The sequence below is a fragment of the Peromyscus californicus genome, unplaced genomic scaffold, assembly GCF_007827085.1.
Source record: "Peromyscus californicus insignis strain IS unplaced genomic scaffold, ASM782708v3 Scaffold_4__1_contigs__length_199733344, whole genome shotgun sequence".
NCBI classification, from domain to species: Eukaryota; Metazoa; Chordata; class Mammalia; order Rodentia; family Cricetidae; genus Peromyscus; species Peromyscus californicus.
Window position 1 is genome coordinate 32,941,549 of NW_026294562.1, and position 22,856 is coordinate 32,964,404.

At 42.0% G+C, this 22,856-nt stretch overlaps 1 protein-coding gene across 2 annotated transcripts; it reads right to left on the minus strand.

Moving 5' to 3' along the window:
• Positions 1-1,721: 1,721 nt before the first annotated feature.
• On the minus strand, positions 1,722-22,560 carry Cd274 (CD274 molecule). 2 transcript variants are annotated; one of them, XM_052762166.1, is made up of 7 exons: positions 21,928-22,141; positions 16,989-17,054; positions 15,725-16,066; positions 10,086-10,370; positions 7,846-7,953; positions 5,658-5,717; positions 1,722-4,525 (listed from the first exon to the last, which is right to left on the minus strand). In XM_052762166.1, exons 2-7 carry the CDS (start codon positions 17,038-17,040, stop codon positions 4,503-4,505), a joined length of 870 nt encoding a protein of 289 aa, XP_052618126.1. In that variant the 5' UTR covers positions 17,041-17,054; positions 21,928-22,141; the 3' UTR covers positions 1,722-4,502. The 2 variants fall into 2 exon arrangements, with proteins under 2 accessions (XP_052618126.1, XP_052618125.1); XM_052762165.1 differs by lacking the exon at positions 21,928-22,141 and adding an exon at positions 22,370-22,560 and having other exon boundaries at positions 1,724-4,525.
• Between the last annotated feature and the right edge of the window lie 296 nt (positions 22,561-22,856).

The following is a 22,856-nucleotide window of genomic DNA, read 5'->3' on the forward strand; positions in this document are numbered from 1 at the left end:
AAGTCACTTTTTGTGCCATCAAGGGTTGGCATCTGCTCCATGCTGTAGTGGCCGCCATGAATCTGCTATCCTCTGTAAAGGACTCCTAGGCCTTAGGATTCACGTTTAGTTTCAATTCGAGGATGGCTGCATTTCAAGGAAAAGAAATTTCTTTAGCCTACGTTTTCAGAGCTGTCAGAGCCCAAGCTGGCACTCCACATCTGGCAAAGGCCTCTGACGTCATCAAAGCACGTGTGGCGGGAACACAGGTGAGAGCAGGAGCAGTGTGCAGAAGGGATCATAGAGGAAGAGAGGACAAGGAAGAGCCAGTGAAGGAGACTGAGATCTCACTAGAACCACCATGATACGAATTAATCCCATCCAAACCATCCCAGAGAGAGGTTAGCTTCCCACAGTAACCATATGACCTGACTCACTTCCTGCAGGAAATCATCAATGCCTCTTCAGGACTAGTCATAAGCTTTTTAAAGGTTCCATCCATACCACTGCTTTGGAGACCGAGCTTCCAGTTTATGACAATTTGAGGGACAAACCATATCCGGGTCAAATCTCATCTGTTCAGAATTCACCATCTTATCTTCTCGCCGTCCCAGGCATCATCCTAAACTCTCATATTCTAACACACAAATTAATGGCCTTTAACGTTTTAAACGAATGTTTACATTGTCTCTTCAGTGAGACTGCGTGCTCCAGGAAGGCAGGGAGTATTTCCTTCACAATTCCCAGTAAAATGTAAATGTGAGTCACTGAGATGTTTGTAGCAGAAGTGGAAGATTGATGATTGATTTCTGAAACTAAATGGCACTTTGTACATCTCAGCTTTGATGTAGGCCCAGAGGAAGGTGACCTTTAGACTAACAAGGGGGCGGGGGTAGAAGGAACCATTCAGAGAAAGACATTAATCAATATGTTGGCCCATGGTCCGACCCTGTCATGAGGCCTTCGGCTGGTACTGGCATAGATAGTGTCGTAGTGTCTCGTTATTACTATAAAGATACAGATCTTTCTTTAAAAACATTTGTATCACCCTCCGTGTTCACATGTCTGAGTGTGCTCTTTGAGCAAAGTCTCTTCACATCCCTGATTATGGGGTTCCACTTTCTCCTCCCAACCCACCCCCAGATCTCCAATTTGGATGGAAGACTCTTGACTGTTTTCTTCATATTTCCCTAAACCTATAAAGCAAAAGAGACTGAAATTACTTAATAGATTTTTGTCTTGTTTTATTTTTTTCAAGACAGAGTTTCTCTGTGTAGCCCTGGCTGTCCTAGAATTTGCTTTCTAGACCAGGCTGGCCTCCAGCTCACAGAGATCCACTTGCCTCTGTCTCCCAAGCTTAATAGATTTTCAAGATTTATTTTTATTTTATGGGTTTGAATGTTTTGCCTGTATGTTTGTATATTCAGTACCCAGAGTCCAGAAGAGGGCACTGAACTGATTCCCTGGAAAATGGCTGTGAGTGACTGACCATGTGAGGGCTATGAACTGAACACCTGTGTCCTCTATAAGAGCTGCAAGTGCTCTTAACCACTGAACTCTCTCCAGCACCTCATACATTATTTTAAATGAATTATTTTGTTAGTTTTCATCATTCATATTCAATAAAAAGCTGTGTGGGGGGAATAAAGACAGGGATGCAGATATTCTAAGTGACTTTTTTCCACTGGAGATTAAACTGGATTAAGAAACAAAAATAAATAAATAATGTTTAATAAATAAAAATATTTTATTAAATTAATGCAATACAATGACAATTAGATGCAAAATAAACTCTCCATTTATGGTGATACACAACACAAAAGTATAAAGTGCCTTTACAATCCAACACCATGAGACAGTGTTAAGATTTCAAATAAAGTGAGTAAGTGGAATGTCCCGCTCAATTCTATATTTTCTTAAACTTCATACAAACAAGAAATTGTCATGAGGATCATCCCACAAATAAACACATGTGAACAGGTAACAGAAGGGTTCCCTTGGGGGTTCTGATTCATCAATCTTTCCTTCAAGACAGGATCTCACTATATAGCTCTGGCTGGCTTGGAATGCTATATAGAGATCTGCCTGCCTCTGCCTCCTGAATACTAGGATTAGAGACATGCACCACCATACCCGGCCTGTTTCTTCAGTCTTGACATGTGACAAAACAAAGAAGATTGAAAGAAAGCTCTGGACTCCTTCTTCCCTCCTCCCCTGAGAAGCATTGATTTTGAAATCCTCTGAGAAGCAGTCTCTTAGAGGCCCCTGTGGGGATGAGAGGCAGTGGCCTTTAAGGGTTCACACAGAGCTAATGGGTTTTTCCTGGTACAAGTGCAAGTTCAGGGCAGCCAGCAGTCAAGGAGCAATGCCAGAATTTTCTGGGAGAACCTGGAATAAGCAGATGGAGCATCTGCATTTGGGAAAAGAAGTGGAGGAAAAACAACTATGAAGACACCGCTCCAGATGTGCTTCTGTATTGAGTTACGAATAAGGCTGCCCCTTGGTATTGGGTTGACTCAGTATACCCTGGGGACTCAAGGTCTCCCTTTGAGCACATACAAAATCAGCCAAACCCAAACTTGGCCAGTGAGTAAGTAAGTGCTCCATGGTATTGTACAGGTACAGAGAGCAGACACAGTGCCTGACCTAGACCGTGTAAGAGGCTCCTGGAGGGATGGGAAGGAAAATCTAGAAATGAGGCAGTTCTCTTCTTGGGCCTTTAAATAAGTTCCAGCAGCTGCATAAGGATCAATACATTAAATAAAAAAGGCAAAGTGTACGGCAAATGCACTGTGAGCTACCATTCAAAAAAATACAGATACTTTAACATATATTTCTACATATTAACTTTCTTTGGGAAAATATATGTGCAAAAAACACTATCAGTTGCTTCTGGGAAGGGAATAGCATGGGTAGGGTGATGGAATAGAGTTGTTTTGTTTTGTTTGTCTTAGGGACCACACTGAGTCAGCTCCCTGTTGACTTGTATTTAGAGTTGTTTTGTTTTGTGTGTCTTAGGGACCACTCTGAGTCAGCTCCCTGTTGACATGTTTTTAGAGTTGTTTTGTTTTGTGTGTCTTAGGGACCACTCTGAGTCAGCTCCCTGTTGACCTGTATTTAGATTGTATGTGTGTTCATCTGCCTGAGGGTGCACGCGTGTGTGGTGCATGTGTGTGTGTGGAGGCATCATTTCTCAGACACTGTCTACAACATTTTTTGAGATATCAGCTCACACAAGCCTGGAGTTTACGAAGCAGGCTAGGCAGATTAGGGGACGAGAGCTAGGGATTGTCTATCTCTGCCTTCCCAGTGCTGGTATCAAAAGCATGCAGACATAGCCAACTGTTTCTTTATGTGGGTTCTGGGGAACACACTCGGGGCTTCATACTTGTGAGGACAGTATTTTGCAACTGAGCTATCTCCCCAACCCTCAGTGTCATTTAGATAGAAAAGTAAAGAAGAACTTCTAAACAGTACTGGATATTACATGGAGGACATGAGATTGCATGGCAGAGAAAACAAATTAGGAGTAAATACAATATTAGACAAGGAGTATTTCCAGAGTCTTTCCAACATAGATTCCTTGTTAATGAACATTGCTTTGACTATTGAACGTGTATATGCATATCTAACCAGTGCTCTGGCTTACATCTCTACACTCAAGGGCCAGCATGGTGCATGAGGCATGGAGTGATATGCAATGCTACTTAATAAGCAGCTTTTGAATTCATTTCTTAGCTACAAATTGTAGCCTAAGAGGACAGTGGCTGAAGAACAGAAATTGGTGGGCAAGTTACTGAATTGCTCAGCTTCTTGGGTTCTGAAGTGAATATAATAGAAGTTTCCATGATGGTTGCTATGGAGATGAAATGAGATTGTCAAGTGTAGTCTCAGACACTTGCAGAGCTGATACTTACACAGAACAACTACTGCCACAGAGCCTCGAGGACTGAGAATAAAGATTATTCAAGTCACACAGCAAGAGCCCTAGCAAAGCAATCGTGTGTCCTCCATGTGTCACACTTGTACCAGTAGCTACAGAGGACACCAAGCACCTCACAAATGCACATGCTTTTCTGCCCGTGGACAAGATGATAAGCAGCAGTTGAGTTTGGTGACTACATTTTAACATCTATTATGTCTTTAGAATGCATCAATCACAACCACACTCCCACGACAAGCACACACAGACTCAAAATAAATAGAAAACACTCATACGTCAACACTTGTGACTCTCTGTCTCTCATCCAGGCACTGAGTGGAGGAAAAGGGTGATTCTGCAAGGACAAGATGTTAGGTCGGGGGTTCTCAACCCGTTTTCCCAAGACGATTGATGGACAACATGTGTATTGCTGTCTCCTGCAGAAATGTCCTTTGTCCCAGGCTCCCCTTCCAACACTTTCTTTGTTCTCTTCTCTTCCCAGGTTCCATTTTGAGTCCTTGGACCCACATCCCAAGGGCCCCTTCATTCACAGACCACAGACTGGCAATCCCACCTTGAAGATCAGAAGCTTCTGTGCCGCTTACGTTTCTTCGAACTGTGTATCTGGAGAGTGATGACAGTGTAGTCATTTCACAGGGGCAGGCAGGGAGTGTGGGGGAAAATGTATGAAGATATGCAAAAGAAATAAATTGGACATTTGCTAGGTCATATAATAATGTTGCAATAAGACAGAGACAAATTCTATGTCTGACTACATTTGCATGATGAAGGATAACTAACCATCCTTGTTTGTCTGGGACTACCATGGTTTTAAAAGGGGAAGTCCGCTGGACTAAGAAACCCTCAACCTGATTCAAGCTAAGTGTTTCAACAGCATAAATGGTAATGCATATGAGGGAACCTACCTGGGTCTGCACAAGTTCATTAGAGCACTTTAATCCTGGGCTTAGTGTTAGATCTGGGTTCTAACAACAGTAAAATGAATTAGAAAACCTAATAGAACTTACTTAAAAATTTAGTGCAGTTGGCTGGGTGAGGGTTTTCTACTCTTACATAGACACTAGTAGCAGAATGAATTGCAGCACATGGTTTGAGAGCAAAACCCATGGTAAGGATGCGTGTTCTCACACACCTTCTTTTATCTTTCCAGCTCTGTTTCTCTACTATAAAATAGAGATGATTCTCATATTTATAGGAGTGTTTGGGGGCAGGGTGATGAAATGAAATCCCACATCCCACACACATGAAACAGTTAACAACTAACCACACGGCAGCAGAATCATTTGTTTAGTTACACGTTCATCTACCTCGGCACTGTCCCTGGTTGTAGGGCTACGGCGCAGGCACAGCCGCAGCAGCAGCAGCAGCAGCTTAGACAGAAGCACCCCTCCCCTTCTTGCTCCCCAACTCATTGCATAAGGCTGCTGGCCAGTCTTTACTCTGCCGGGCCATCCCAGAATTCCCTCAACTGTGGGAGTCGTGAGGTGGAGGAGCCAGCAGTCCTCACAGCCTCCTTTGGAAGGAGGGCAGAGCACGACTAGTAGATTTGTTATAATAGCCTTCTCTTCTCTTCTTTTTTTTTTTTTTTTTGCTATGTGGTTCAGCTAGCTGGCAACTCATTATCCCCCTGCCTCAGCCTACAGAGCATGGGAACCGTAGTCTTGCGGGATGCTGCTAGGCTGATTCACCCCTCTTTCCCTTCAGCTTTCCCGACCCTTCTATTAGTCACACTTACCATTTTGTTTTTTTGAGTTTGTATCTTCGGTGCCACATTTTTCCACATCTAGACTTCTCACTAAATAAGAAGAAATTCATCTTAATTCCACAGAGCACAATACTACTGAAGTGGCCGTCCCCTCTTATAACAGGACTGACCCTAACAGGGCCAGCTGGATTTTTTTTTTGTTGTTTTTCCCTTGGGGCCAGTTTGCTAAGACCTCTGCCCCATATTACCCCACCATCCTATGTTGACTCATATCTGGCTTCAATCAGACCCTTAGGAAGTACGTCCAGTCTGGTAGCCAATCAGGGTCCTACCTGGCCATAAGCAAGAACTGTTCTTGCTATTTTCAATCAGACAGACCCCTGACACAGCAGACAGACCCCTGATACTGCAACCACAGTTGCTGACCAGATGTCATGAGCCAATCATAAAATGATTCCTGTACCAGTAAGGCTCTATACCCAATCACTTCAAAGTATACTTAATCACAGTGGAATTCCCCTCATCTTGCTTAAAAGGAGCCTGGGAGCTTCTCTCAGGGTTGCCATTTTGCCCTTTGTCAGATGGTTTGACCCCAGCATGCTGGAATTTTTGTTCTTGAGCAATTAAATATTCATGTTGATTGTAAAAGTGTCAGATAGTCTTTCATGGACTTTTTGTAAACCCTAACAACTATGACCCACAGTGACTCAAGTATCAATTCAAGGTTTCTATGAGACGTTGCTTAATCCTTAATCATCAGACTTTTAGTCCATGAACTTCCTTATTCCATGTGCCAAACCCTAGAGTGTATTATTCAACAATTTAGGATACATACTTTCATCCTCTCCTCTCCTCTCCTCTCCTCTCCTCTCCTCTCCTCTCCTCTCCTCTCCTCTCTCTCTCTCTCTCTCTCTCTCTCTCTCTCTCTCTCTCTCTCTCTCTCTCTCTCTCTCTCTCTCAGATTGTCTTCTTTGTTTTCCATCCTTCCCTCAGAGATGGCTGACATCCTGAGCTACTTTATTACCTACTGTCTCTCTGTCATTCTCATTCTCAACCAATCCTTCTAGACTCAATTTGGCAACACTTCCTTGTGCAAGGTCAAGTCTAATTCCAGTCCAGATATGTCACTCGAACTTGATCTCACATCCTGAAAACCCTCTTGGTTCTGGTCAGGGCCTGTTCTTTGGAAACAGCTGGTTACTCTCCCCTCAGTTACATCGCTTTCCCCATAGACCTACCCACAGAAAGGGTAGAGGGGAATTCCTCCCTGAAGATGGACTTCCCTTCCATATTCTACTTCCCTCTTTGGCTTCAGACAAGTCCATACATCTCTGACTCTCTTGGGACACATTTCAAAGCATTGAGGGAAAGGTTTACTCCAAGTCATCTTACAACAGGAAGACATTATTTGAATGCACTCATTTTCCTAGATTTTAATCATTCTTATGAGCAAATACTGAAATAAATATATGAAAATTATTTAAAACACTATGTCATATTTTTGCCTCCAGAAATCTTGCAAAAAATGCTTTGTGGTAGAGATTTTTAGACAGAAATGTTTTCCTACTTAGGGTACCCAGAACTCAGCTCAATAAGATATTGCAAGGAATGTGTGGCTTGAATTCAGCTGAGACCAACAGGCATTGTGGTCTCTGCAAAGTCTGTGGTTATTTGTATGTAAAAAGAAACCTTATGGCTGTCTTCTTCGACCTCCACTGCTACCGCCGTCCTACACCTCAGCTCCGGATTACACACAGCAGTGCTGCCCAGCTTTACTGTAAACTACTGAACCCTGGACCCCACAGTGCCACCTTGGAAGCTCAGTCTTTTAGCTTCCCTAAGCCCTTGTCCAACTCATACCCTTCCAAAATACCACACGGTTCAATGCCACACTCCCAGGTAGGAGGTGTTGCAGAATGGCAATATGAGCAGCACTGAAGGAAGACTTAGCACCCTGGCTCACCGGAATCACAGCTAAACCTTACTTTGTATAGAACTGAAAGTGAGCCCTGGAAAGCGAAAGGCAACACCTTCAGGCCAAGTTTCCCAGGGAGGCCCTGCTAGCCTGTCGGGTCAGAGAGCTCCCTGTGATGAGGGGCTGCCCTTATCAAGTCTTGGTAGGTACCATCTCTGGCACTGCCTACGCAGTATCATGGTAAGAAGACCTCCGTGCACTTCCCCACGGGCGGCACAGAGACCACAGCGGTGAAGGAAATACCTTGTTTCCTTAAGCAGAAGAGGACAATGGCTGCAACAAGGAGCAACAGGAACGACCCCAGAAGGACCCAATGAGTCCTCTCGCTCGGGAGAAATTCTGCAGGTGGATCTGAAGAACAAAACCAAGAGATGCCGACTAAAGATAAAGTTTTGATGGGAAATAGTCAGGAGAATGGTCATTCTTGAAACCTAGTTTGGTTTTAGGGTAATCTTAATTACTCAAAGACAATGGCCAGTTAAGGTCTGGGAGGACGAGATGGATCTCCCAAGGAACTGGGAGAAGCACATCGAAGTAAGAACTCCAGCCTTGCATACATGAAACAGACTGAATTCTACTGCTGCGGATCGGCTTTGGAAACGCCAGCGTCCTTTAAGCGGCCTATAAAAGGGAAATGCTACGAATTTCCTGTGAGGCTGTCTGTGACATGTTTAGTGCAGTGCCACAGAAAGTGACTGCACTATTAAATGGTGACCTCAGTGAAGAAAGTTCCTTGTGCACCCTTTAATATACATGCTATCAGCCAACATGGCATGGAAAGCCCACTCTAGAACATGGCAGACCACTGGGCACTGCTCAACGGCTTCTACCTCCCACATCTGTGGGCATGATGAGGGACCAATGCATGTTTTTTCTTCTTCCATGTTTGAAACTCTCTGAACATTCTAGTTACTGGCTTCTCTTGCCAGTGTCTCTGTCTAAGTTTTGTGAAAGATGGGTCTCACGGCACAAGGATGCTTTGGGATTGTCAACTCCCATCTCTTGTCATAAGTCAGTTCCTATTTGGCCCACTGGGAGTCAACTGAGGTCCACAATACTTAACTACACAGTTTAGAAAGCCTGTTCACATATATTTGATTTGTATTTCTAAATAACATTAAGTTAGACCTACCAAGTATTTCTTTAAAAAAAAAAGAAACAAAACCCAAGTTACAGACCAGAAGACAGAGTGGCTAAGTAAGTTACTCCAGGATGCCCACGAATAAATAGCCATAAAACCATGGCTTTTTGTGGTTTTATTATGATGATGCTTGTTTTGCTTTTGAGGCAGAGTCTCTTGTAATCCATGCTGGCCTTGAACTTGCTATGTAGCTGAGGATGACTTTGAACTTCTGATCCTCTTGCTTCCACCACCCAAGTGTTTGGATTACAGGTGAGCCCTACATCACCAGGTTTACGTGGTGCTGGGTCTCAGCTCTTTGTGGATGCTAGACTAGTGTTCTCCCAACTGAGCTACATCTCCAGCCTCATAGAAGAGCATTTAATGAGAGGAAGCCAGTAATACAGCTTTTATGAGAGAGTCCAATTCCAGTTAGAATGTCTTCTTTGTTTTCCAAGCTAGTTTACTCTTTCTGGTTCCAAGCCCATCCTGGGCTGAATTTCCGTATTAGTTGACTTTTCTGTGAAGTTTTATTTATTTTCTCTAAACTTCCTAGAGCACTCTGTTGATGTACATTGGGGGATAGACAGAGGCAAAAGTAACTCTCCTTAGGATACCTATGGGTTTATATCCTCATAATGCTCGGAGCCTTTCACCTGACTGTCTTCCATCTGTAAGGTAACAGGTTTAAAAAGCAGCTGAACTTATGCAGGCAAAGATCTCAAATAATTTTCATATACTACAGCTCATTTTATCCCTACAATACCCTTGCCCGGTGAGTTATAACCCTTACAGGGAAAGTGAACTACACAGAAATCTAGTAGGTTGCCAAGAGACATCAGCCTCATGTTCTATGCACAAGGCAGACTTCCTGGAGTTGAAACATCAGAGAATGCCTTAAGGAGGAATATGGGGGGGAAAGGATCCTTCATGTTGAAAAAGAGAGAGGGACAATGCATTTGCTTCCTACTGCAGAAGCCCTGGAGAGAAGAGGGCAGCTCCACTGTGATGAGGTTTCAATTCCTGAAGCACAAGCTGAGTGCTTCTCTCATGTTCCACACGGTGCCCCAGCTACAAGAGTATTTCCTACACACAACTGTCAACTGTTCTCCTGGAGCACAGTGACTTTTGTCCTACCCATCTATGAATACTCAATGCCTAACATGCAGTTTGTCATGGGTAAATACTCAATAAATACTTGCTGAGTGTTAAGTAGCATTATGGCTTGCATGCAAGAAAATGAGGAAATAGCATACTTTTAGTAAACATAGTATTGTTTATTCAGGCCCTCAGCCAGACCACTGAATGACTGTGATCGACAGCCATCATGCTAGGGGACAAGGGGCAGAGTTAAGCAGTTTACCTGGGATGATCAACTCAGCTGTGTGGTTTTTCTCTGATTGTGATCTCCAAAAAGTACAGTAGAAAACATCATTAGCTGTTGCGTTGATCCTCAGAGTGCTGGTCACATTGAAAAGCTTCTCCTCTGTCTGGGAACTGGTGACAGTAATCTTGCCACTCAAGGACTGGTGGTTACTGTTTGTCCAGATGACTTCAGCTTCTGGGTAGCCCTCAGCCTGACATGTTAGTTCATGCTCGGACGTGGCTGGATTCATGGAAATTCTGTGGTTGATTTTGTGGTACGGGGCTAGGTCATAAGCAAAAAGAGGTCAAGGCTCTCTCCTATCGCAGGTGTTGTCTGCTTACAAAGAATATCAACTTGGGCCAGTTCTTCTAGAACTGTGCCTCCAGCTTAGCTATTTTGGCAGCAGGGAGTGTGTGCTAGTCTGCCTCAGGTCTTCTGTTCAAAATCTCGGCCAAGTTTGGACTTAAGGAACAATCACATTGCTGTAATAACCACACTGGTGTGTTTATTGTGCTCAGAATAAATGTATCAACTAGATAGACTGTCATCTTGAAACCACAGGTCTTTTTATCTAAATATAAACTATACCTATTTAGTCAATAATCACTGTTTTACTCACAATGTTTTAGATAATCGCTTAGAGCCTAGAAGGGAGACTTTGCTCCCTACTCCACAGCCAAAGACATAATAAGAGCTTTGTAATAGGGTATTCCCAGAAATTTGACACAGAGCAGCTAGGATAAAGCAAAGCTGAAATAATGACACGATGTTTTGCTGCCCTTGAATCAAGAAAATGGCCACCAATAAAATAGGTATAATTATGATTTCAAAACACGAAAGTAAGGTCTTTTATGAGCATTTGAGCCTTCAGTCTTGTATTTGTCATATTAAAGAACAATTGAAAATGAAACCACTGATTATACCTTATTAAGTGAGCACTTCATGAAATAATGTCACCACACTAGGGTCTACCTCACATGGTACATGACAATATTTCTGGGAAATTCAAGGTTTACATTTAAAATCACTGTCAATGATAAAACATTTGGAGTGAATTATTTGCTTTCTGTTATTATTTTTCCTGGGAATTAATTGAAGGAGAACAGTGCTTCATCTAGAAGAACATGCTGAACCAATGAGTGGATCCATCCACAACTGATTAACCTCCACATTATTCACCTCTAAGATGGGCACATGCGTGAAGACGCAGAAAGGAAGCATTACAACTTTTACTAACATGTTTGCTATAGTACCTGTTAAATTATTTATGCCTCATAAACGTTGATGGCTTCACTGTACCTCACTGTCTGCCACAGGAAGGGGGAGGGTGTTGATTCATATTTGGGTTACTATGGATCTTTAAAATTTTCCTATTTTGTTGTTGTTGTTTTTGAGAAAGAGTTTCATGTAGACCAGGCTAGCCTTGAACTTGCTATGTATCCCAAGATGACCTGTCTCTACCTCCTGAGTGCTGGAATTCCAGGCAAGTGTGTGCCACCACACCTTATTTTAAAGCAGAAATTTATGCATGTCAGGCAAGCACTCTACCAGTTGAGCTATAGGCCCATTTCCCCCTTGTTTACTTTTAATTGAACTAACCTTCTTTAAAAAACGAGCCCATTCAAAAGTCTCCTTAAAGAAATGGAGGCTTGAAGATAAGGCTAACACAAAGCAAAACAAACAAACAAAAATTCAGCACAAAGCAAAACAAAATGTCAGCAGTGACTTTACCAGCCACTTTCTGAAGTTAAAAACAAATACTGAGTTGGCTATGATAAAGCATTGGCTAAAATAAGCTTCAAGATTATTGCGAACATCTCCATTTGTTAATGATGAATTTCGTCATGGCTTATACCAATGCTGCCACAATTGGCATGACATTACAAATATTGCTTATTCCATTAACCTTTCCTTTTGGATGTCTATATTTTCCATTTCAAGAATGTATCGTGGGTTAGGTTGAACCAACGGTATGAAATCAGTGACAGTTATCTTCTTTTGATCTTCAAAATGACAATTTCTTATGATATAAGCTATGTATTGGTATCAAATTTATTCTTTATAATCACATACAAGTTTATAGAACTTTACAGAAAGAGTAGACAAGCAAGTTTTGCTTTGTGTGCCTTGAAACCTCCGGTTTAGATCTAGAACATTCTGCTCCCTAGTTCAAGACTAAGAAAAGTTCAGGCTAGTTTTAAAGCCATTATACAGCTCAATGCACACTCCAGAAGGACAAAGATAGGCAACAAAACATGGTTAGTAAGGGGATAGATTTTAGAACCAGGCTAGTTAGACTTAGAACCTGGCTTTATAATTTTAGCTGGGTAGAATTTGGGCAAACTGTGTTATTTCTTTGGACCTCAATTTTTAAAACTTTAAAATGGGAAGAATAATGCTACATATCATTGAATGTAAGATGCCATCTATTGAAAGGCACATTCAGAAAGATAGTAAGTAGGAAAAAAAATAGCCTGGCCATGATGAAGTCCTTCCCCGACAGATTCATTTAAAGACTAAATGAATTCATATAGGCAAAAAGCCCAGTGCACGGCCTAACATGTATTAGGAGTTGCATAAGTGTTAACTATGACAACGTTCCTATTGTCACCGGTCAGACTAGGAGGACCATGAGCACAGCTGTTTCTCCCCTTTTTCGTCGGTACTTCAGTGGATTTTAAGAAAGTTCTCACATCTCATGACAAACAGTCTTAGAAATAAATTTTCCCATATTCGATCCTGTTCATATAGCAAACATTTTAAGGTAATCGTTTATGAAACAACCATTCATTTCTTCAACAAATATTTTTCTTTTTTTATTGCACTGAAACATCATTATACATCAAGGCCTAGGGGTACAACAATCAATAAAACAGACCCAAACTGCTGCGCCTACAGTTTATGTTCAAGAAGAAGGAAGGAGACAATAAACATGATATCATGAGACATATTAGATGGGAACAGATGACATAGAATTGATTTAAACAGGGCCTGGGGATCTGGTGGGCCATGACAGTCCTTAATCACTTATCTATAGGATTAAAGTGTTTCTTACAGCTGCTTAATATCATTTAAGGTCCCAGAAATATTACATGGACATTTCATTTTCTCTGATAGGAAATTCGGTGATTAAAGCTAAAGATTTTTCAATTGAAAGCCAGATGCCTGAGGGTCTTCTGTAACCTTTTGAAAGTATAATAGCATCCAAAGAGATAATGGTAATTGAGTTAATACAAAACTACACCCTGTAAGATTTCAGTTTTGAAATGCTTCACCTTTAAAATCCCACAGTGAGTGAACTCCCTCCTGGGAAGCTTCATTACCACACTCTCACAGTGATGGGAAGAGAAATGGGGCAGCACTGCTGTGAAATCATTTGCATAGGACATGACTCAGGAGTTCTACTTCCTCTGCACGTAAAGCTCCTAAAGGTGCTAGGGACTGAACCCCGCGGGTCCTACACCTGCTGGGCAGCTGTTCTGCCACTGAGCTATGGCCTCAATCCTGTTCCTAGTTTTAATTTTTTTTGAGACAGGATCCTGCTAGCTTGCCCAGGCTACCCTTGAACGAGCTATATATAGCCCAGACAAGGCCCTAGTTTGTGATTCTGCTGCCTCAGCCTCCCAAATAGCTGGGATTACAGATTGGAGCCACAACACCCATCAAAGTCAAGGCTCAAATCCTTGGTCTACCTCAGCTAAGCTCCCAAACCACTGACTGCATGCAAATGACAAGATTAATTGGGAGTAGAATGCCAACATAGTAAGGTCTAAAGAAAACAAAATAGTCAAACAAGCAGACCTTCAAGTCTGCTTGGCTATCAGCTTTGCCCCATCAGGGATCCCTCCATGGAGAATCCATCAGTTCCAAAAGGTTCCTTTTGCATCAGAAATATTATGGAGCAGATAATCTAGAATACATTCTTCCTCACCACAAAGTCAGCTACTCTCAACAAGCCATGAAAGACCTCTGGGCACAGAGACTTAAACTCTATGTTTCCTTCTTCCTGATTGCAGGATCGTTCTTTTCCCATCCCAGGTTCAGCAGCCTTGACTGTTCATGGCCTTCAGGCTTCATAATTCCTTTAAATGTCTTGGAACAGAATAGATGCCTCCTATTTGCTGATGTACTAACACATGCTCATGTGAACAACCACCTCCCATCTTTCATGAATGTCACAAATGAAAAATTATAAGTAAAAGACAATAAAAATAAAGCCTATAAGACAAGTGATATTTTCAAAACAATGGTAGCTTTAAGTGATCCAGCATCAGAAACCCATTAGTATACTATCAAATGGACACATTTTTTTCTAATCTGTACATAATTTTTTAGGTAATAGTTATCTTGATCCCTTATGAGAAATGTGAACTTTTCCTATTTCTAATATTGACCTTCACACTAGCTTAGGACTACAAAGATCAAAGGAGATTATCTAATTCTAGTCAAATATTTAAACAATTACTATGAAACAAAAAAAGCAGCAGCAGATCATCTCAAATGTATGCCTGGGGAAGACGGAACTCATCTTACTATCAACCAGGGAGAGGTTTCAGCAGACCACAGAAGGGGGTTCCAAAGCAGAGGGATGCCGCTTTGGGAAGTATGTGAAGACAGGAGCCTTGGGGGGTTTCTGGTCCTGGCAGGCATCTGGATTGTCTGTGTGCACGCTTGGGATGTGTGAGACTCTCGGTTCTGTGAAACCCACAGCGAAAGCAGGGGTGGTTGTTCAGGTGTTTTCCTTCCCTTAGCTGCTTCCAACCCCAAACCTTGAACTCAAGTGACCTGATGACATTTTTTGTGGGTCCTTATCCAGGAACTTACACTAGTGGTTCCTCCTCAACCCTCCCAAGTAACACTGATACAGGCCCTGGAGATGAGTGTATGCCTGGTGAGCGTAGCTTGTACCATCTCTGTGGAAAAATGGCTTCTTCTATACTCAACATCATCATTTTTTTCATCCTTTATAGATTAACCTTGTCTTTTTGGATGTGAACCTTAGAGTGGGCTGTATGTATGTATGTATATATATATATATATATATATATATGTATATGTGTATATATATGTATGTATATATATGTGTGTATATATATGTATATATACACACACACATATACATATATATTGGATTTTGTATGGAGATACTCAAAAGAAGGAAATGTGCTAAGCCTGATAGAATAAAAAACAATCCAATAAAAAGGTTCTAGAGGGATACACAAATAGTATATGCATGCCATGGATGATGGTGCTGGAGAGAGGAGGGAGAGTATTATGATTCTATTCTTTTCCATGAGATCCAAATTTCTTGTAAGTATATATATATTGCATTTACGATAATAAGAAGCAAACACTTGGCATTTAATTTTTGAAAGCTTACAGTACCGCAGGGCACAACTGTGTATTATCTGGTACTGGATCTCAAGCTATTTTCAAACACAAGGGGCTAGGAGTATTCATTTGGAGGAGTATATGAATGAATGAAAGAAAGAATGAATGAATGAATAAATAACAAACCAACAGGCTGCTATTGTTCCACAAAAAGTAGGTGTGGACTTCCAAGAATGAAAAGCTCTCAACATTACGGAGATGTCTTAAGTATAGGTCAAGACTTCCTTACCCAAAGTAATGCTTACCATTGACTTTCAGCGTGATTCGCTTGTAGTCTGCTCCGCCATAGCTGATCATGCAACAGTAAACCCCCGCGTCCTGCAGTTTCACATCTGTGATCTGAAGGCCAGCATTTCCCTGTAGAAGCTGCTCCTTTGGCAGCCAGGCTCTCCCCGTGAAGCTACTGTGCTGAAACGTCAGGTCCGCCATTCCGTCCACAAACTGAATAACTTGTTTGTCGTCCTTTTCCCAGTAGACAACTAACGCAAGCAGGTCCAGCTGGTGTTCTACTGGGAATCTGCATTCGATCGTGACATTGCTGCCATACTCTACCACATACAAGTCCTTGGGAGCCGTGATGGTAAATGCTGGAAAGAAAGAGGACCAGCCTTCAGAAGACGGAAAAGTCCTCCAAACACATTTGAAAAATGGGTAAAAGGTTACAATCACTTCATCTGGTGAGTCACATCAACACTAAAATTCTTCTTTAATAATTTTTCATTGGGAAGAACATAAGCAACTGAGATAGTATATCCCCAGCCTTGTCTAGAAGAAACCAATATTATCAGTAGGCCATTTCCCTGGGAATTTTCAGCTGTTATTTATGGGAAATGGAGACTCGGTTAATTTTGTATTATCTGTATTTTTACATTCACCTCCTCCCCCTTTTTTTTGTTTGCTTTTGTTTGTTTTCAGTGCTGGGATATTGAACCAGAGCTTTGTTCATGCCAAGCAAGTGTTCCACTACTAAATTACACTCATGACCCCTGTCTTTTTCTCCATCTTTTACAATGATACAAGTCACTTGTTTATGAAGAAGGAAAACTAGAGTGTGCTTTTAATAAGCAAAGTATATGCCTTTAAACTATTTTAGGGCCCTGGGTGATCACTCAGTAAGAAAACTACTTGCTGTACAACATGAGGACCTAAATTCAAATCCCAGAACCTATGTAAAAACCAGCTACAGTAGCACGTGCCTGCAATCTCAATCTCACTGCTCCTACAGTGGGATGGGAGGTAGATAGAGATGAATCCCAGGAGGTTTGGGGCCAGTGCCTGCAGTACTCAGCAATGAACAACAAATAAGAGATATGTCTCAAACAAGGTAGAGGGTGAGGACCAATGCTCAAGGTTGTCCTTTGACCTCCACATACATGCCTAGCAAATGCATGTGATCGCACACACACACACACACACACACACACACACACACACACACACACCCCTTTAATTTTTAACTCATGGTTAAAATATTGAAAATACAGAACCCACTGAAAAGATTTGACTTACCATTTAGCAAGCCACAGCAGACTGTGAATGTAACAATGGTAAATGTCCTCATGTTTCTGGAATTATCTAGAAACAGGAAACACAGAAAGTGTAGGGCTTAATTCACATAGCTTAACAATGGGACACCGGTAAATTTGTTCCTCTCATATATAAATAACTCCGAAGAGCCGGTACGGAAACACAGACAAACTAGCTGTAACTGAAGCAGTTCTGTTTTGTAAGTGTGGAAACACAGCTGCAGAGTTGAAAGTTCAGTACTTTCATTTCGTAACTCCAAGTTATGCAGAACCAAGTGAAGAGAAATTGGTATAAGGAGATGAACATCTTTAAATGGAGTTATTAGCCCCCTCAAATCGATAATGTACATTCAAAATAAGCCAAGGGAAAAAACATACCTCCCCAACTCCCCCAGCTGCACCACAGGCTTTTCACCATTGAGAAGTATCTGTAAAACCTGCCTTAAGTAAAGCTCAAAGCAAAGAATACCTGATTTTCACTTTCACTTTTCAAACTTCCTCTCCCTTAAAGTCTCCCCTCTGCCTGTCACCTCCTTCAAATTATAACTCTTTTCCCCAATAAAGAGAGTATGCCAATAACAGGAGTGGGAAGGGAGGAGAATTCGACTTGGCCCATTTCCTAAGGTCTGGGCGTCTCAGCACTACTCTCTGAGTTATAGCCATCTGGGTCCTAGTCTCCACTCTGCTGACGTTTTCCTAATTCACTCAGTAAATGCTGAATATCTTTCCTTGAGTGTGGCACTGTTTGGGGCACTGGAGGAGCCTTGAGCAGGAGACAGAAGCTGTTCTTCCTGGGAACTGATGTCCAAAAAGGGCGGTCAAAGGAAGTTAGTACTCCACCCCAGTCAATCCATTCATTAACACCTTTTCTCTCCTGTGGTCTTCACATTTACAACTTTCAGGAGAAAGTCTGTCTTCCCTCTTAGCATCTCCCTGACCTCTGTATCTCTACACAATTTATTTGACAGGCGTATAAAGCAGAAGACTAGGGCTGCTGGCATTCGCTCTCTAAAACTCAGTAAGAAAACTATGTAGAGGTCAAGCGGAAAATGAGCAGGAGTCCCACATAGTTCAGAGAATAATAAATACAAACACAGGAAAGGATGTTCTTTCTAAGAACGTATATTGAAGATTTATGAGAAAATCTTTGACCTTTTGCTCTTCCAAAATGAGGGCTTCCTCATAGTTAGGGTTAGTGAAATACATGTAAACAGGATTTCTTGAGTTTCATTGGTAAGGATATGAAATTGTATAGCTTTTTAAAGATCAAATTGGTAGTCTCTGTTAAAACTTTAAATGTGTATGTCATAATCTCTCTAGGAATTCACCGTAGGGGGAAAAAATAAACACAAAACAGGGATGAAATGACTAACAACGGCCTCCGACTTGAAACACCCCATGTAGCCTAATGGCTACATAAAACTGTATATACTCAAAATACCACGAAGGGCAAACTTTAGTACATGCATAGGGAATGAGTTTGCAAAGATGTAGGAAGGAACTTGGAGGGCAATATTTAAAGCAAAGGTATATTTGTGGTTTAAAACAACCCCCAAGCCCGTCTGAAGATACTGCTTGACCATGATTATCTGCAGTGAAATGTGACTTTTACAGGGAGCACAGGTAAGTTCTCACCCATTTATACTTTTTTAAAGGAAGAAAGAAAGATAGAGAAAGAGAGATGGAATCATGAATAGTTTCTTCATTTTTCATATGTGCGTCCAATTTTCAAATGAGTGAATAAATAAATGTTTTACTTTTATTATTAAAAAAAAATCTCACTTATCCATCTTCTGAGTATTTGACAAACTAAGTGAATGGGAAAGACCCTAGAAACGAATCTAGACATCTTCGCTAAGGTAGAATGAACACATTAGTTTATTTTTATGTCTTGTTGTTGTTATAAAAACTAATGTAAGTGCATTGTACCACTCTCCTTCAGGGAGCATTTGGTAATATTGGCTAACAGATTTGGTTGCCAAAGTTTGCTTGGAGAGGAGGAGAGCTGCTACCGATGTGATGAGATGGAGGCCCAGGATGCTGCCAAGACCTCTCCAAAGCATAGGACAGCACCCAACGGCAGAATCAGAGATGGCCCGTAGCGCCACTAGTGTCAAGATGGAGAAACGGTGGCCACTCTGGGCTTGTCTGTAAATAGTTTCCTTTCAGCCTTTTTCCCTGTGAAGAGACAGTTTTCCTCTACATGTTTAAGATTGATTTATTTCATGTGTAGGAGTGTTTTACCTGCTTGTATGTATGTGCACCACCACATGTGTGCCTGGTGTCCACAGAGGCACAAAGAGGACATCAGATTCCCTGGAGTGGGAGTTACAGATGGCTGTGTGTCCCCTGGAAGATCAGTAAGTGCTTTAAATCCCTGGGCCAACTCTCTAGCCCCAGTTCTTCTATATATTTAATATCCATTTTTTAAAGTTTAAGATTTTGACATAATTTCCATAAGTCTTGTAATTAATGGACCCTTAATATTTAACTCCTTTACTGCTAGGTGTTGGGGTTTTTGTTGTTGTTGTTGTTTTGTTCTTTTTGTCCCTTTTTCAAAATTATAAGTATTGGTGTATTTGTCCAATGTTTGGTGAGTACCTATTGTGTGCCAGGTCCAAGGTTAGGCCTGGAAGATAGATCTTCTTGAAGAGAATTGCTGATCAAGAGAGAAAGACTATTTTCCCAGTTTGTGACACATTCTGAAAATTGGTACCATTACATCGTCACCCAGTGCTGACATTAACTTTTTTTCCTAATTTGATTCTTGAAAAATGCAACTTGAATTTTGTTAAAGAAATGTTTAGCTCTTGATAATTATCTGATCTGATCAATGATCTTGTCCATCAAGGTCATAGGCTTCTTACTGACTGTTATGAACCCTTGGTGTTGGAAAAGTGCAGACGCAGCAGCATCTGAGAGGCGGAGGCAGGAGGATTTTGAGTTTGAGGTCAGCCTGGGTTACATAGTGAGACTCTGTCTTTAAAAAAAGGGGGGGGACATTTATCAAAAGAGCGAGATGAAAGGAATCATTATATCCTCTAGCTAATATTAGGCACATATTTAAAATTTTTCTCTCCAGTCATCTGCCCAAGGAGATGAGATGGGATGAAGACACAGGGGTTATTGAAATGAGGCTGTGGAGAAATGGCCAAGTCAAGGACTGGAAAGTCATACCGAGGCATCTGATATCCGTCGAAGGACTACAGGGCTCTACCTGATTTGTCAATGTTGACGGTAGACTCGGTTGGAATGCTTATCCATTAATTATGAGTCTGCTTTGAAAGCTTAGTATGATAAAGGCTTACTGAAAGGTGATGGATTAGGTCTGATATTCACTTTACTCAGTATCATATCCTCTCCTCCCTGGCCCTCAGAGTGCAGCTGTCGGCAGTTGGAGAGAAAAAGAGGAAGTCCAGGAACCATGTAAATAAGCATGGCCTTTGACTTCTGAACCTGCACCGCTTAGTGGGTCTACGAGCACAGCATCATCTTCTTCCTCGGGCAAGAAACTGTAACCACCTTTCATGAATTCCCAGGCAAGAAACTGTAACCACCTTTCACTAATTCCCAGGTGAGAAACTGTAACCACCTTTCACTAATTCCCAGGTGAGAAATTGTAACCACCTTTCACTAATTCCCAGGTGAGAAACTGTAACCACCTTTCACAAATTCCCAGGCAAGAAACTGTAACCATCTTTCACCAATTCCCAGCTAAGAGCAGAGATGGAGCAAAGAAGTGTGAACTGGGGAAGAAGTGGCTGGGGGAAATAGGTTTGTCCCAGGGGAAGTCCAGAAGAACACCATGGGACACTACTTCACTATCTTCCCAGGGCAGGAGGGAAGCAGATGCGAGCTTCCTTTCTCAAAAATATGAGTGAGGTTTTACCAAATTTTCAAATTCTATCAAATGATCCTAAAACCGGTGCCCAAATTCCTTCCATCTCAGTTCCCACCTTACAGACTGTAACTACTGCCATGACCCCCTGTCTATGCTGTTCAGCTGAAAAAGGCTAATGTTTTCAAAGTATAAAGTTCTCCTTAAATACTGGCAGTCACTGTCGCCGTCAGCTGCATATACTTTCTGGAATGCGTCTTCAGTTTCTTTTCCATACAAAGGGTTTTTAGATACACAGACATAACTAGGTAGCTATAAGAGTTTATCTAAAGGAAATACCCAGCCATGTTCCAGACTGTTGCACGTAGTGATGACCAGTGAATGACTGAGCTAGTAACCCACTATAAATAACCTGTGCATCCATCAGTGGGAGAGTGATACCCTTTAATTATCCAGCACAAAGGAATATAGCAAAAAAAAAAAAAAACCCAAAACCTGGCTATTTAATTCATAGGAAAGCATCTGCAATCATTTATTCAGATTAAAAATAAAAAAAGAACACCATACTTTTGACAACCCCAAGCTAAACTTTGACATAGCCAAGGTCAATGTGTCTAAGAAATGTCTTGGCATTTTTATGTTAAGTTCTTCTCCTCTTCCAGGATTCCTTGAGGTCCTCTGGGCAGACAGACTAAAAATCTTAGGCTCCAGCGTCCTGGATCTTGGCAGAGGAAGGAACCTCAGGAGATGCTTCAAGTGGGATGATTTACCCAGTCATTGCTAGTGAACAATCAAAGTTGCGCTAGGACCAAGTTCTGACCTGGCTACCTACCCCAAGACCGTATTCATAAACCACAGTCAGCCACACACAAAATTGACATTGACGCTAACAGTGCCATAATCATCAGACAGGTTGCCGATTCTGAGGTCTCAACTGTGCCAGGCAACAGGCTCCGCTGCCTGTTAACCCATCCTGTTTCCCGGTTGCCTTCTCCTCTCTCCATCCTCAAAGACTCTAGGACTCTGGCTCTAATATGCCCTGCAAGCGACCGGTCCCTGGACTCCGGGAGAAGACGCTCCCTACCTGTAGGCGGGGAGACTGGCGATGACACGCAGGCGGTGCAGCCTGGCTTGTGGCCGAAAATCAGCGAGTCCCCTAGCCTTATAAGCAGGCCCCGCCCACTCTTCTGGAAACCCAGCCCACTTCGGCTCTGAAACCGAAGCCGAGCCCCATAAACAGCCTGTCCCCCTGGATTTCTAGATGACGATTTTAGAGTCAACTTTGGGGTAAGATACTGAGTTTACAGAAGAACGAAACTGGAGCCCGGCGTGGTGACGCACGCCTTCAATCCCAGTACTCCGGAGATAGAAGCAGGTGCATCTCTGTGAATTTGGAGGTCAGCCCGGTTTACATAAACAAGCTCCAGGGCAACCAGGACTGCAAGAGTGAGTCCCTGTAGTGAAAAAGAAAAAAAACAAAAAACTATTTTTAAAAAAACGAAACCAAAAGTGAAAGTGAAACTTACGTTATCCTTCTTGTAAATGAGCTTTCCTAAAAGAAGTCCCGAGGGAACAACTCAGAGCTGTTATTTGGGTGGAGAGAGCGGGTGAGTAGGGAGGGCGCCTGTGAAGGCCAGAGGTCCACATCGGTTGTCTTCCTCTATAGCTCCCCACCTTGTTTTTTGAGAGAGGGTCTCTCTGACCCAACTTCGAGTCTGCAGCTGGCTAGACCTACTGGCCAGTGTGCGCCCGGAACCTCCCCTCCCCGAAAGCCCCCTCCCCCACGGTGTTTCTCAGCTAAGAAACATCACTGCTTGTATTGTGGGTGCTGAGGATCCGAATTTGAATCTTCCATGCTTGAGCAGTAAGTGTTGAAAAAAATGAAACACCTAAAATCATAAAATCCGAGACTTAAATTTTATGTTCAGAATCCAGACACCTTAATAAATTACTGTCCCATTTCCCACTTCTTTCAAGCCCTTTCTGGATACGTGACCTTCTTGACATAACTTT

Excerpts from the sequence above, each read along its gene's own strand:
- Cd274 (XM_052762166.1), bottom strand. The coding sequence starts at position 17,040 with ATGAGGACATTTACCATTGTTACATTCACAGTCTGCTGTGGCTTGCTA. Across the intron at positions 16,067-16,988 it reads CTGCTGTGGCTTGCTAAATG|CATTTACCATCACGGCTCCC; the intron begins GTAAGTCAAATC and ends CTTTCTTTCCAG. Across the intron at positions 10,371-15,724 it reads AATCACGCTGAAAGTCAATG|CCCCGTACCACAAAATCAAC; the intron begins GTAAGCATTACT and ends CTTATGACCTAG.